The sequence below is a fragment of the Fonsecaea pedrosoi genome (genome assembly GCF_000835455.1).
Source record: "Fonsecaea pedrosoi CBS 271.37 unplaced genomic scaffold supercont1.1, whole genome shotgun sequence".
NCBI lineage: Eukaryota > Fungi > Ascomycota > Eurotiomycetes > Chaetothyriales > Herpotrichiellaceae > Fonsecaea > Fonsecaea pedrosoi.
Genome location: NW_013550615.1, coordinates 2,786,844 through 2,801,127, shown reverse-complemented (window position 1 = coordinate 2,801,127; position 14,284 = coordinate 2,786,844). Strand labels below are relative to the sequence as shown.

Here is a 14,284-nt window from a genome sequence, read left to right as displayed (position 1 = left end):
TTTGACCCGCGTCCGGGAGTTTGCAGTTTTCACTCTGTTAGCTATGTACAATATGTAGACGGACAGCAAGAAACGCAAGGAGATCAAATGCGAAAACCACTTTGAGTTATAGAGTTATATATCTCCACGAAGTACTCTTTGTACGAGACCGCCTCGTTTAGTTGATAGTCGGATAGTCATATAAATCCAACCCCAACCTTGTCCAGGTCAAGTCAAGTAAGTCAAAGCAGAGCCATACAAATAGATACATTTCATGTAGACACCTAGGTATGTAGGTAGAGAGGTATCGATCCGGGTGAGTGAGTGAGCGAGTCACAGGGCGTATCGAGATATGGACGTACCACTAGCCTTTGGGAATGCAGCGGTCGTTGCATAATAGAGAGCGTATAAAACCCGAGACCACCAACAAATGTCACGGACGCACGCTCAACTCCGCCGCAAGCCAAAGTAAGAACTCAATGGGAACTAACCATTGGAGGGGAGGTGCCACAGGGAAAATATATCAAAAATTGTCACATGCACAAGCACATGCTGGCTGTCTTGTCCTTGTGCCTGTGATACTTCGGTTCGTGTTCAATAGTTGGGGCCTAAACATACCTAGGAACATTGATCCTCCGAGGAATTTACTTGAGAGGTCCAGCGTATATCGAACAATAATATACGATATATGCGTGTACCTACCTGTACATAGGTGTGTGTTGCGAGGAACAGCGCTTTCAAAAGTCTCCATCTGTCAGGGGAAGCTGACCACGGCATTGTGCAGAACGTAACGCGTGTTGATAGAAAGATAACAGAACAGCATTGCTGATACTTCGTTGGTTTCCGGATGTCAGTTGTGTTGCAATGTCGAGATTGGGGCAGCCACAAAAAAAGGTGTTATTGTCTTCCTTCTCAGCGCAATGGCCGATTGAAAAGATCCATCCTCAGCCCGGCTTCGAAGTGCTTTGGGCGGTGCGCAGCCACTAGTTGTCGAGTATCTATCCCCTGAAAGAACGCTGTTGCAAATGGTTTGGTGCCAAAGCGATATCTGGGAGCTTGCAACAACAGATGAGCCCCTAACGAGATAAGGAAAAGTCCAAGACACGTAAACAAGGCCACGACGATATTCGTTTGTGCTTCTCCCTATAGTCGGTTCGGAACCGGTGACGCCGAATAGATGTAAACACAAACCCGACCCCTAACTCCCTCGCTAACAAACGCAGCGTCAGCCTTTCTCCTCAGCTCTTGTCTGGTTGCATCGCAGAGAAGCCACGTAGCATTTCATCCCGTTTCGATTCGTGCTCGTTTCCAACGGCGATTTCAATATCCACCAGCCACTTGTGTCATTTCTCGGAGCGCGTCCCATTCACTGCCTTGCCATTACCGATGTCTCACAGTGAGTCTCTATTTGATTTGATGCTGTCGGCTAGAAACACTCTTCATATTTCTTGCTGTGTTTGTTCGAGGCGTGATCTTCCAGGCCTTTGCGTGCCGAAGTGCTCTGGAATGTGGCAAAGCAAATTTTGCATTTGATGGTTTGCGCCGCTGCATTCTGTATTGTTGTCAGTATCATCAGCAAGCCAAGTCAGATTGAATCAGATGGGTAAGAACACGGATTAGTACAATATGGATAACAGGCGGATGGCATGTGGGCATCATAATTAGGAAGGGTTCGTGTACATGGTCTTCAACAACCAAGAACGACTTTCAGCAAAGCGTTGCAGGAAGGCCCTGTATTATGGCGAGAGATCGAGACAGAGAGACCGGATTCCGCAGGGCTGCCAAGATCAGACTCCCCTAGAACACAAGTTCACATTCTTTCCCACCAGTATACCGTCACAACGACACAGCGGAGGAGCCGATCAAAACCCCACGAAAGGAGGTGTTCCGCCGTACAGTGAACTTGGCCTCCTCACAACCACCAGCAAATCCGACTTTATCGACATTCCTCACATCATCACAAAGTCACAGCCACAGTCTCCTGTCGAATTTTGGCGTGGGCAACGTTTGAAGAGGCGAAACGTGGAAATCAAGAGCAAGGAACCACTGATCATGAACTGAGTAATCGAGCAAATCGAGACATACCTTCTTCAACTGGCTGTTTGGTTCCTTCTTCGCATCTTTCGTATTGCGCTCCCTTTTTTGGGCAGCCTTGGCTCCGTTACCCATCGTGAGAGAAGGGTTTTATTTGTCGGACGTGGACGTGAAGCGATATGTATTGCGCGGTCGGTTAGGCCGGAGTGTGGAGCGGTGTCAAAGCGTCTCTTGACTTTGCGTTAGGTCCGGAGGAGAAAACAGTAGAGTAGAGGACGGGGGGAGAGAAAGAGCCAGGCCGAGAACGTGGAAGAAAGAAAATGGGCGGTCAGAAATATTTTGTTTGCGGGCGAAAAGAAAAAGGTGGACAGCATGAGAAGATTATAGGCCAACAAACCGGCGGCAACAGCGGGCTTCGGCGCAGGAAAATCTTACACCCGGCCCACCTACGATAACATGACAAAGGGCACGTGCATGGCAAACCCAGGCATGTTGGAACGCCAGCCACCAGGTGTGCTGGGCCATCCAAGGGGTCTCAATTCATAAGAGTCCTCTTCGTGCTCTTCAACTACTAGTAATAGGAAGCTAACGCCACGGTCAACACCCAAACCAAACGTGTTAACACCCTTTCTTTTTGAAACCACAAGACACCTCACGACCATCTTTCGTCTAGGTTGAAATCCTGTTAAACTGCAACCCCGTCCGGATGTCGCCAAACTTCGCGTGCCAGATGTCTCGCAGGTACGAGCTCCTAGGCACCCACGGTCCTCGATTGCCACCTTTGGGCAATGTATTGGCCTCTTGGGCTGCCTTGATGTAGCTACTGTTCAGGTTCAAGAGAGGCACTTCACTGATATGATCCTTTTCATCAATCCGCGGAACCATACTTGTCATATTCTTTTCCTTCATCTCTTTGAGGAGACGAACCCACAGCTGTGCCGTGGCATCGGCGCCCAGGGTCCAGCTAGCATTCGTGTAGCCGAAGATGAAGGTGAAGTTTGGTAGATCCTGTAGCAAAGCACCACGCCAGATGAACTTTTGGTTCATCTGGTAGGGCTCACCATCGACCGTAACATTAGCACCACCACCGAACTGGATTTTGAGACCCGTGGCGGTGACGATGATGTCCGCAGGGAGAGTCGCTCCTGACTTGAGCTTGATCTCGCCGGCGCTCATGTCTTCGATCGTGTCGGTCACGACATCGGCTTTGCCAGTGCGAAGCGCTGCGAAGAAATCGCCACCTTGAAGAAATCAGCGATTTGCCCAGCGGACGGTTTTCGACGGGTTAGTAGAAACTCACCAGGAGTAATACACATTCTCTGCTCCCAGGGATTGTAGCGAGGAACAAAATGAGGGTCGAAAGGAATATTGGCAGGTAGCTCCTTTTGGGTGGCATCACGCAGGATGGATCGGCCCTTGTTGGGGAAGAGTCGACAAAATTGAAAAAACAAGAAGCCGACGAGGAGGAATCTGAGTCGGATGAGTTGATACGCGAACTTTTCAGGGAATACCCGCTTGATAAGAGCATCAATGGGCTCGCTCAGGGGGACGGGCAGGAAATAGCTGGGCGATCGTTGAAGCATCGTCACCGACTTGGCCTTTTCGGTCATGGCAGGCAAGAGGGTGACGGCGGTGGCACCACTGCCGATAATGACGACTCTCTTGTCTGTATAGTCGAGCTCCTCGGGCCAGAATTGAGGATGGACAACGGTGCCCTTGAAGTTCTCAATGCCAGGAATCTTGGTGCTGAGCCCTTGAGTATAGTCATAGTAGCCGGTACCCAGGAGGATGAATCGAGAGTAGTACTTTCGCTTCTCGGTGCCATCGACGGTGACTTCAACTTCCCAATGTTGGTTCTCAGTTGACCAATTCATCGACTCGACCTTGTGGTGGTATTTGATGTTTTTGTCGATGCCATGTTTGGCGGCAGTAGTCTTGACATATCGCAGAATCGAAGCAGCATCAGCGATGGAACGGTCTTCCTTCCATGGATCCCAGGGGAACCCAAAGGTGTGTAGATCAGAATCAGATCTGATGCCAGGGTATTTGAACAAACTCCAGGTGCCACCGATCTCGGCCCGTGCTTCGAGGATGGCGTACGAGAAGTCAGGGAGACCTTCTTGAAGACGGTATGCAGAGTTGATGCCGCTGATGCCGGCGCCAATAATGATGACGTCGAAAGTGTTGTTGGCCGCAATCATGATGAATTGTTGTACGGGGCGTTGACTAGGTAGCGATGGAGAGAAGGCAATAGGAGGCGAGTTATGGCAATATATGCGCCGGAGGACATGCCTGGTCGGTGAGCTGCGTGAACAAAACGGCTAGAGTCTCCCCAGCAAGACTGGGAATGGAACGGCGAACCTCGGCAAAGCATACGAGTAGAGTCTAGGCCATCGGGCCTAGCAAAACAATTAGGGGCAGATCATTGCTATGATACAGAGGCAATCTGGGCACGACAAGATGGATTCAAGATTTGGCCCAGCGTCTACCACATTGTAGGTAATCCGCCGACAAAACTGGCAAGAGTGCGCCGAATAGAGTGCTTACTTACGAATGAATACCCATACCTAGCCCACCAGTAAAAGGGAGGCGAAGTGGTTGTACGGAGTAGGTTGTGGGGGACTCCCCTAGGCGCCGAGGAGCCCTGGGAGCCTTAATAATATCTGACCACATGGTGGTGCACATGCCACTCACATGCCACTCGCTACCCACTCCCGGCGGCCGTATTTCTTGTCTGGGTGTCACTAGATGCCTATGCCGATTTGCACCCTGCGGGCCTGTCCCACCCCCACAATATGTGATCCTTTCCCCCTCTTACGACGACTCACCCGTATCTCGTATTCATGAATGCTCGGATGCTCCAAGTGAAGAAACACCGAGGTATCATCGATAGAGAAGGCTCACTGCATGCCAATATGCAGATACGAGGAAAAAAAATTCTTGCCTTGCAGTGCCAGTCGAAATTTCATTCGTCGTTGTATGCGAATGCTTCCTTCTTCACACCTGACTTTCAATCATTCCACCAGAGCATTCCCGCCTTCGTCGACCAGATGGTTCTCCACACTCTCTGGCCCTCCTCCCACCGCTGTGCAAATGACCCGACTGACACCCGCCTTCAGCGTCATCAGCGTCTTCTGTTCCAACCCTCCATATTCGTTCGGTCGAATAGACTCCCCGAACCCGCCCTCCCAACCTGGGATACGGGGTAAAATGTTTCTAAACACTCCTGCAACTTGGTGTGTATGTTCTTCCAGGTAGTAAATCACTGCATTCGGCCCTGCGTCGAATGTGTATGCGCAGATGAGCTTCCCTGCTTTCCGATTTGCCGTCTCCACGGCATTCATCGCTGCGCGGGAAACATCATTCAGGTAGTGGATTGGGGGCCATGAATCCAAACAGATGGCGTGAAACGAATTCGAATCCTGCATCGTAATCCGTGCAAACGTCTCGAAATCTTTCTCCGCGATTGCCTTCTCTATTTCCTGCATCCTTTTGGGGACAATCTCCTTGAATCTCGTGGGTGCTAGAGTGGATGTCTCGACCGTGGTCTGCATACCTGCAGTTGAGGCGATACCCTTCTTCTCAGCACTGACGACAAGTATCAGTGCCCGCATTTCCGGCCAATGTGATACTGGTGCCACCTCTTCAGCCAAGCTGTCACTTCCATCCGCCTTCGTACCAGCTCGCCATGCCACATAGCCGCCCATCAGACTCCTGCAAGCTGATCCAGAGCCTTGCCGAGCAATCAACGAGAGCTCTTTCGGCGATTGAGGTAACTCGTAGAGGTCAGCGATTGCTCTTACGAGAGCCGCGAACCCAGCAGCCGAAGAAGCAAGACCGGCCGCGGTAGGGAAATTGTTTGTCGACACCAGTCGCAAGGTCCATTTTGACAGCTTGGGTAGAGAACCGTCCTTGGCTTCCAATGCCTCACGTAGCGAACGAAGGTCTCTCAGGCACGCTTGCGTTCTCTTCGAAGACTGAATATCCTCCTTCTCCCCATTGAGTATCAGAGTGTCTGGCCCCGAGAAGGATTCGGAACATGATGCGGTGGTGTGGGTTCGTAGTGACTTCTGAGATAATGTCACCGACAGGGACGAATTCGTCGGGAGATTCAGGACCGTATCACGCTTTCCCCAGTATCTGTAGTTCCAAGTCAATCAGTCTTTGACCTTCAATGGGGATTACCATGTTCGATGGGAGGAGAGCTGAGGGATTAATTGGCGTACCTACTTGATCACAGCAATGTTGACTGGAGCAGTGGTACTTGCCCGATAGACGGTATTTGAGCTAGGCATGATTGTGTCTGTACAGGGGTTTAGAGCCAGATGGAATTGTGCAAAGGACAAACTCGATCAAACGGCGGGAAAATTAGTATGTAGTGTGACGCTAGAGGTAAATAAGGTCGCCCTGAATCGGGACAAGGCTGGCCTTGTGCCTTTTCAGCAGCCACATCAATTACAAGCATCTGATTACGAGCATGTACCAGGCTGCGCTCCCCGCATACTACACAAATTTCTCCAGAGGCGACGAGCTTCCTTCACATTGTAACCCTCCGCTCATCGCAACAGATTAAATCCTCTGCGCTTACGGCCATCTATATACATATTCCGACATAAACATTCAGAGGCAGATATTCCAATGGGCTGGTGGAAAGCAGATCCCGCCCCGGAGCCTCATGCGCCACCCGCAGTATCCTCCTCAGCCATTACCCAAGATCAATCCAGTCACCACCTCCCACAGCAGCTCCCTGCAGATTCCGCCTCAGCTTGCCCTGTCGACCCCAAAACCAGAGAGATATGGCTCCAGCAGGCCCAACAGATGAAGAGTTCACAGTCAAAAGTAGAGACACCGTTGCGCAACCCACAACAGAGATCACAACCTTTCCTCCCGCCCTCGCATCCTCCGCTTCCCAAGGCGACAGCAATATCGTCTCAAGAATGCTCCTCCGACCGTATTTCACAAGACCCTAGCCTCGAGACTCACTCTGGCTACCAAAGCGCACGGCCCCTCTCACACGGCCGTGTGATCTCTTCCATTCCGCGCGCCTTTCCGCAATCCGCGCAAGCTCTCTCTCCCTCTGAGCCCCCTCCCACGACAAGCGTCCCAGCAAACTCCGAGTCTGAAACGGGAGCATCATCCAGTGGCAATTGGATCTATCCGTCGGAGCACCAATTTTTCCACGCTGTGATGCGCAAACAGACGCTCTCGTCGTCGAACCCGACCGACCTAGCCACGTCGGTGTCCGCGATCATCCCGATCCACAACGCAGTCAACGAACAGGCCTGGGTGCTGATCAAGCGGTGGGAAAAGGGCACCTCGGACGCCTGCGGCGGTCCCAAGTTGCTCTCCTTCCAAGGTCTGGGCGCGGGAGCAAAGTCCCCAAAGGCGAGATGGAACTCGCTCTGGGGCTACACCGAACCCTTCGATCGACACGACTGGGTTGTCCAGCGATGTGACGGCAGCAAAGTTGAGTATGTCATTGATTTCTACCAAGGCAAGGCCCGTGAAGGGAAGACTGGGCAGCAGGGAAATAGTGCCCTCAATTTCTATCTCGATGTACGGCCAAAGTTAAATACTATGGAAGGATGGAGGATGAGAGCGGAACAGTTGCTTGGGTTGAGGTAACCTGGACTTGGGGGCGCTGGAAGAAACGCCCAGAGAGGACTGGTAATACCCGTATGTCACCACGGTAGGGTTAGCAAATTGTATAGTAATGGAGAAGGGAGGAAGTATCACTCAATTAGCCGAAGTGCGTATGCTGTGTACAAATCTCAAATCGATTCAAGTCTATCTCCTGATTAAGTACAACTCCGTTTCACTCAACCCTTACACAGCTTGAAGAATCCGGCCGATAAGATGCCTTCTGGACTCTGTCTGACCGTGCCTCGTGTCTATCAGATGCTATCACAGCAAGAGATATGGAGGTGAGGGAGATTGTGTTGGATTCAACGGATGGTGGGATCGATAGTGTGGCCTGGAAAGGAGCTCGACCAAATGCCTTTCCCCCGCCACTTCAACCGCCGTGTCCCACGCCTGGCCTGTACAAAATGTATTCCTATCATTGCCGGATGCAAGTCCCTCTGATCAAAAAGGGGTGTTAATGAAAGAGACACTCCGTGGCTGACACGTATATTCCCGATTAGACGCCCGTTACCCATAATGACAAATGAAAAAGCTGCAACACGAAAGTCGGGATGGAAGTCGAATATTGGTCGTTTCAAGTCGTTAGTCCCCAAGGTATATGCACCCATGCAGCCATCCGCCCTGAACAAAGGAAATTCGTGAAGTGTAACGTGTGTATCCATGGCTTTAATGCAAATGTGTGCTGGTTTCGTTCTGTCTTTCACCAGTTGCCTGTTCGAATCATTGGCTGTTCCATGCCATATGTGTTTGAAAACAATTGTTGCCGAATACTCTGTTGTTGCGACGGTTGATTACTTTGTCTGAGCCAGCCGAGTGCCTGCATCAACTCATCATAGGCTTCACGTAGTCGGCCACCACTCTTTTCGTTATGCACTCGAAGTTTCTCTTCCCAGCCGTTGAACTGCAGTTGATACCCTCCGCCTCTTTTGCTGGCCTCCTTGATGACACTGGCCCATGCCTTTGAGATTTCCTCGTATGCATTTTGTTTGGCGAAATTATGTTGAGGGTTGTCCCATTCCGGAAGATCATGAATAATTCGGGTGACCTCGTTCAAGTACTCGAGCGATGTGGATGACTGATGCTCATTTGGCGGCAAGAAGTGAGGAGTGAAATCTGTAAGAGCATCAAGGAGTTGGTGCCACTGAGGACGTACACGATCGTAGGAGTAATCAGAACGAGGATTCGGTCCCAGGGGAAATGAGTCCATCAATCGTGTGAAATACTGCCGCAAGACTTGTAGGGTGCTCTGGATGCTGGGTCGAGGGCTGATTTGGACAACTTCATCTCGAAGACTTGGGTGTCTCTCACACAAAGTCTTCAGCACGGATGTCAGGGACTCCTTGTCTAATGTTTCAAGGAGTCTTTCCACTGATAACGGTCTCCCGATCAGATTCGGACGGGCTCGTTTCCGTGAATTCGGTGTAGAGGTATTGGGGAGTCGGGCGTTTGATATGGAGGGTGATGTTGACATTTCATCGTCTCGATCTGGGGAGGGGGAGGCTTTTCGTTTCCGAGACGGACCCGAGGCAGACACTGATGTGGCGGTTAGCAGGTTGGAAGAAACCAGCTCCTCTGGAGGTTACTCACTCGATCTGTTAGGAGAGAGACGGGAGTGTTCGTGGAAGTGAGGAGGGACGGGGGGCGTGGCCAGGCTATTCATTTTGGCTCTGGCCTTTGGACGCCCGATGATATCCAGGTGCGATGTTTACTGCAGTTCGTTGGAGGAGACGACGATGGTACAGAGATCTGGAGATGAAGATGGGAGTAACGATAGTTAGGGAGCGAAGTGTCTACTCTGATAACTTCCCTGTCCTTGTAGGCAGAGCAGCGGTGAAGAACTGAGAGACGGGAAGAGAGGTGGTGATGTGGATGTGATGTGACGGGAGGAAAGTCCAAGTTTGAAGTCTGAGTGGAGGGTCAGTTTGTCAGTTGGCGTTGTGGCAGCTGCGGGTCAAAGTGCCAATGATACAAGGGCATCCGGGGCTTTTAGGCGTATAACCTCTGTAGCCTTGGACCCTTTGATTTGCTGCCCTTCACTGGACCAGACCCTTAGCAAACCCTCTAGGCATCCACTTCCTACAAAGTGCTGGTCGCTGCCCAATCCATACCCACTCCCTTGGTCAACCGAGGACTGGGCTCATGCAATGCTGGGTGGTTAACTTTTCTTACATCGACTTGCAGAACCAGTACGAGACAAAGACAAATACGAGGCCCCATGCCGAATGGCACAAAGAAACGGATGCTGGACAAGGTGCAGGCAGGCCCCCCTACAGTTACGCAGCTGGATGCCAGCTCACAGACGCCAGGACGAAGTTCGAATAGAATTAAAATTGTGTCAAGAGAAGGGGCACATGGTCGTGATGGGAGGCTATGTAGAGCTCTTCCGTTGGTGCCGTCGGCACCGCAGCCATGATTCGTTGTCGTAAGCAAAAGAGATTCGACCAACACACTTGTCTTCCAGCATCGAACATGGTCTCAGGCAATAGCATCACACCTGGTTGTCCATGTCAAGCGCCATCAACCTGTGCATGTCTTACTATCACCAAACAAGGCCGTGGGTATCGTGTAGTCACAAGAAATCATCTTCTCCAACAGCTCTACTGGTTGGATCGGCAGGATAGGCGTCGTTGGCTCGTCGCTCTAAATGGTCAAGTCTAGAGATACAGCGACTGAGCTGCCACGATATCTCGCCTTACCTTGTTCAACGCCTCCTCGAACTTCTTCTCCAATTCCTCGCTTCCCATGACCTTCGAGGCTTCCGCCATCTGACGCAATGCTTCTTCCAGCCGGCGAAATGTACGGATCAAGCTGCCTTCGTAGACATCGGTCATTTTGCTACACCCACAATCAGCATTGGCCACTACCAGGCAGCTTTCCGGAACCTACCAAATCTCTCCGAATGATTTTCCATTCGCCCACGCGTACATCACTGGCATAAGCTGCCATTTGAACCCTTGGACATACTCTTCCTCATTCATAGCCAACTTCGACTCTACCGATACCTTGGCGATATGTCGGGCTTGTCTCTGTATCTCACGCAAGGGTTTGGCAAGTTCCTCGGTCAAGTTAGGGGTCTCATTGACCTTTTCTTCAAAAACAAAGCAGCTCATGACAGCTGCACAGAGCTCCGGCGTCAAGTCGTTGAAGAATCGGTTGAAGAGAAGCTCACTAAGCATCAGTTCATCCCCGGTGCTGATCTCACATGCGACGCGCGCCTTGAGTTGCACCACTTCATCTTCGTTGATGAACTGCAACCGGCGTAATACCCGCTTCCGGCATTTGAGCTCTTCCAATTGCATAATTGCATGGGCATCTTGAATTTGCTTCTTCAGGCTTCGAATCTTATTGGTAAGCGAGACCTTGGCCGCATACTGATTGTAAAGGCCCTCGAGGCGAGGAGAGTGGTGCAATGGGTTGGCTACCAACCTGGACTCCATGATCTCGATTTTTCGGAGTAAATCCTTGAACGAGTTGTCGGTGATTTTCATATTTTCAATCGGGTCGAGGACAGCCAGCCCGTCAGGAAACCGTCTCTTCACTTCTGCTAACGCCTGCTGGACCTTCTTTTTCTCCTCGAAGACCGTCATGTCGGCAGGTGGGAATATGCGAATGTGAGAGATCTTTTGGACACATTTGAGAGAGACTGGGACGACTTCGATCTTGGACTTCTCACCAGACTGAGGGGGACGAATGCCATGGGGCAAGGATTGAAAAGTCTTGGTCGCTGGAGCTGGGCCATCGGCCACCTCCAACGCAATGTCGAGAATCCACTCCTCCTGAGGTGTCAACTTTTCCGTCGACTTGCTCTGACTTCTTTTTGTGAAGTTCAGTACAGCTCCCCAGCCAAAATCATGCTCGCCATCCTTGATCTCTACCAGACGACCTGGCTGCATGAAAGGCAGACAGTAGTTGGGATGAATAATAACCATACGCATGTCTTCCGCATAGATGTCAAGCTGTTTTCGAAGCTCGTAGTAAGCTCGGATGGAGCTTTCGTCTTCAAGAATCATTGCCGACCTCTCTGCTTCCAATTGCTGCAGTTCCTTCTCGAGCCCAGAGACACTAGCAGTGTTTTGGAATTGGTGAAAGCACCTTTCAAGCATGAACTCGGGAGAGATACCTTCGACTCGAAGCAAGTTAAGAATCATGTTGTAGCCAAGATAGAATGCGGAGTTCAGTTTATCCTGTTCGCCACGAACAATGTCCTTGGCAACACCGGGCTCCATCTGCTGGTCAATCATCATAATGACAATCCCACGTTCATCAAGACCACGCCGTCCTGCACGACCAGACATCTGGATAAATTCAGATGGCGTGATCCATCGTTGCGAGATACCGTCGAACTTGCGAACGCTGGTGAAGACGACCGTCTTTGCTGGCATGTTGAGCCCAATAGAGAATGTCTCGGTTGCGAACAGAACCTTGATCAGTCCTTCCTGAAACAGAATCTCAATTGTTTCTTTGAGAATTGGCAACAAGCCGGAGTGATGGATACCAATGCCTCGCCTCAGCAAAGGTAGTAAGTGCTGGATTTGTGGCAAATTCTTGTCCTCGGGGGAGAGCATTTCCAAAGCGCTGTCAAACACCTTCGAAACCATGGCCTTTTCAGATTCTTCATTGAAGGACATGCTGCTCATTTGAATGGCATACGCCTCGCAGTCTCTCTTGCTGAAGCTGAACACAATGACTGGGTTGTAGTTCTTCGTCATGATCATTCGGACAATCTTATAAATATCGGAAGGACCTCTAGTGCCTCCTTTGTTCAACCTCTTGTCTCTTCCTTTGCCCTTCCTACGGGCCAAGGCATTTGCAGGATCGTCACCTTGTTTGTCGGCAATGGAACTCATAGCTTTTTGGAAGTTTTCTTCCCTGAACACACCCTTTTCATCCACAATCAGATGAATTCCATCTGCACCAGCAGGAAAGAAGTAGTGTTGTAAAGGAGTTGGCCTGAAGTCTGTGTAGACAACGTGACATGGCTGATTATGGGTTTTTGTAATCCATTCAGCAAATTGCATTGCGTTTGGAATCGTTGCTGACAAGAACACATAGTGAACTTTGTCCGGCAGTAGAATGATTGTCTCTTCCCATACAACGCCTCGGACTTTGTCTCGCAGGTAGTGTATCTCGTCGAAAATCACCCAGCCCACTTCACGCATAATCTCAGACCCACGGTAAAGCATTGAGCGTAGAATCTCGGTAGTCATAACCAGGCAGGTGGCTGTAGGATTGATGGTGACATCGCCAGTCATGAGACCAACATCGCCAAAATCAGCTTGAAATTCTCGATATTTCTGGTTGCTGAGTGCCTTGATGGGGCTCGTGTAGATGACACGCTGATTGTTTTTAAGTGACTGGGCAATTGCATATTCGGCAACAACGGTTTTGCCTGCGCTGGTATGAGCGGAGACAAGGACACTCTCATTTCGTTCAATGGAGGCAATAGATACTTGTTGAAAGGGATCGAGCTGGAATGGCCACGTCCGAGCAGGTTCTACAGGCGGTTTGTGCTCTGAGATGGGCACATAGTCATAGTCTGGTGGCAAGGCAACTTGGTGACGAACTTGATGTGACAGGATGACCTTCTCTTCCTCTTTGCCTGGGAGCAGGCCAGCAGATGCTGCTACCTCTCTTGACTGTTCGGTCTCGAAGGTATCGGTGACGACGGGTTCTGGTTCGTCTTCCATGCGCATTCGCTTGACCTCTGGTGCATCTCCATCGGTAATCTCCTTATCGACATCTCCCGAAACCGAGGCACTCCCATCACTAGAGGGAGCAGTTGCTTCTTCACCGTCAGGATCATCCTTCACTTCGCCGTTAGCCTGTCGCTTTAACCGCTTTCTTTGTGCTTTGGTGAGAGTGGTAGCCGGTGGTACCTGGCCATTTTCTTCGAACACATCAAACAACTCGTCCATTTTCAGAAGGCTGGAAGATTATTCTCTTGACGTAGAGAGAAAGTCGCAACCATCGGCAATGAAAATCATTGCTGCGGGAATGAGAGACGAGAGAAATGTTGGAAAAGTCCGCAAATGGAAGGTGCGCCGAATAGTGCCAAGTCTGGTGGAGAGCTCCATAGCAGCTTCGATCATTGAGAACCAACATCACCTTACTTTTGCTAATCTCTTCCAACACCACCATTACTGGAGCGAGAGAGACGAAAAGGTATGGCCAAAACAATTCGTTCTTGCTTTGTACTGATATACCCTCCAGATGAATACCCAAGCTATCCTCCGCGCCAGAATGGCAACCCAACTCATCGCCCGCCGCGGCTTCTCCTCTACCGTCCGTCGAGCAGACAACTTCAGCCCTTATCACTACCCTGAAGGACCTTATACCAACTTGCCTTTCAACACGAAGACGAGATTCTTCTGGCTGCGATACTGGGGTTTCATGTGTAAGAATACCTCCGACTTTGAAGAAACACGGGACTAAATGGAGAGTAGTCACAGGATTCGCCATTCCTTTCGGCTTGGCCGGTAAGCCCTGGTTAAGAGAACATCTTGTAAGAGATATGCTGACGCATACACAGTCTGGCACACGTACAAGGCTTAAGAAATCTAGAGAGTGTGGAGTCTATTGGGGAATATCGAATTGCGTGAGGAACCAGTGCGGGAATGGCGCTCTCGCA

General features: G+C 50.6%; 6 protein-coding genes across 6 annotated transcripts; 2 read left to right on the top strand and 4 right to left on the bottom strand.

The window, feature by feature from the left end:
* Positions 1-1,405: 1,405 nt before the first annotated feature.
* Positions 1,406-2,148, bottom strand: Z517_01011 (uncharacterized protein; the record flags this gene model as incomplete). Its single annotated transcript, XM_013433973.1, has 2 exons — positions 1,406-1,531; positions 2,065-2,148. 2 exons carry the CDS (start codon positions 2,146-2,148, stop codon positions 1,406-1,408), a joined length of 210 nt encoding a protein of 69 aa, XP_013289427.1.
* Positions 2,149-2,682: 534 nt separating this feature from the next.
* Z517_01010 (uncharacterized protein) lies at positions 2,683-4,214 on the bottom strand (the record flags this gene model as incomplete). The annotated part of the gene is made up of 2 exons (XM_013433972.1): positions 2,683-3,254; positions 3,314-4,214. The coding sequence occupies 2 exons, from the start codon at positions 4,212-4,214 to the stop codon at positions 2,683-2,685; spliced, it is 1,473 nt and encodes a 490-aa protein (XP_013289426.1).
* Positions 4,215-5,027: 813 nt separating this feature from the next.
* On the bottom strand, positions 5,028-6,308 carry Z517_01009 (diphosphomevalonate decarboxylase; the record flags this gene model as incomplete). The annotated part of the gene is made up of 2 exons (XM_013433971.1): positions 5,028-6,153; positions 6,244-6,308. 2 exons carry the CDS (start codon positions 6,306-6,308, stop codon positions 5,028-5,030), a joined length of 1,191 nt encoding a protein of 396 aa, XP_013289425.1.
* A 343-nt stretch (positions 6,309-6,651) lies between these two features.
* On the top strand, positions 6,652-7,638 carry Z517_01008 (uncharacterized protein; the record flags this gene model as incomplete). The annotated part of the gene is made up of 1 exon (XM_013433970.1): positions 6,652-7,638. One exon carries the CDS (start codon positions 6,652-6,654, stop codon positions 7,636-7,638), a length of 987 nt encoding a protein of 328 aa, XP_013289424.1.
* A 718-nt stretch (positions 7,639-8,356) lies between these two features.
* Positions 8,357-13,571, bottom strand: Z517_01007 (uncharacterized protein; the record flags this gene model as incomplete). The annotated part of the gene is made up of 4 exons (XM_013433969.1): positions 8,357-9,189; positions 10,194-10,296; positions 10,353-10,491; positions 10,543-13,571. The coding sequence occupies 4 exons, from the start codon at positions 13,569-13,571 to the stop codon at positions 8,357-8,359; spliced, it is 4,104 nt and encodes a 1,367-aa protein (XP_013289423.1).
* A 58-nt stretch (positions 13,572-13,629) lies between these two features.
* On the top strand, positions 13,630-14,208 carry Z517_01006 (uncharacterized protein; the record flags this gene model as incomplete). Its single annotated transcript, XM_013433968.1, has 4 exons — positions 13,630-13,818; positions 13,867-14,050; positions 14,100-14,132; positions 14,186-14,208. 4 exons carry the CDS (start codon positions 13,630-13,632, stop codon positions 14,206-14,208), a joined length of 429 nt encoding a protein of 142 aa, XP_013289422.1.
* Between the last annotated feature and the right edge of the window lie 76 nt (positions 14,209-14,284).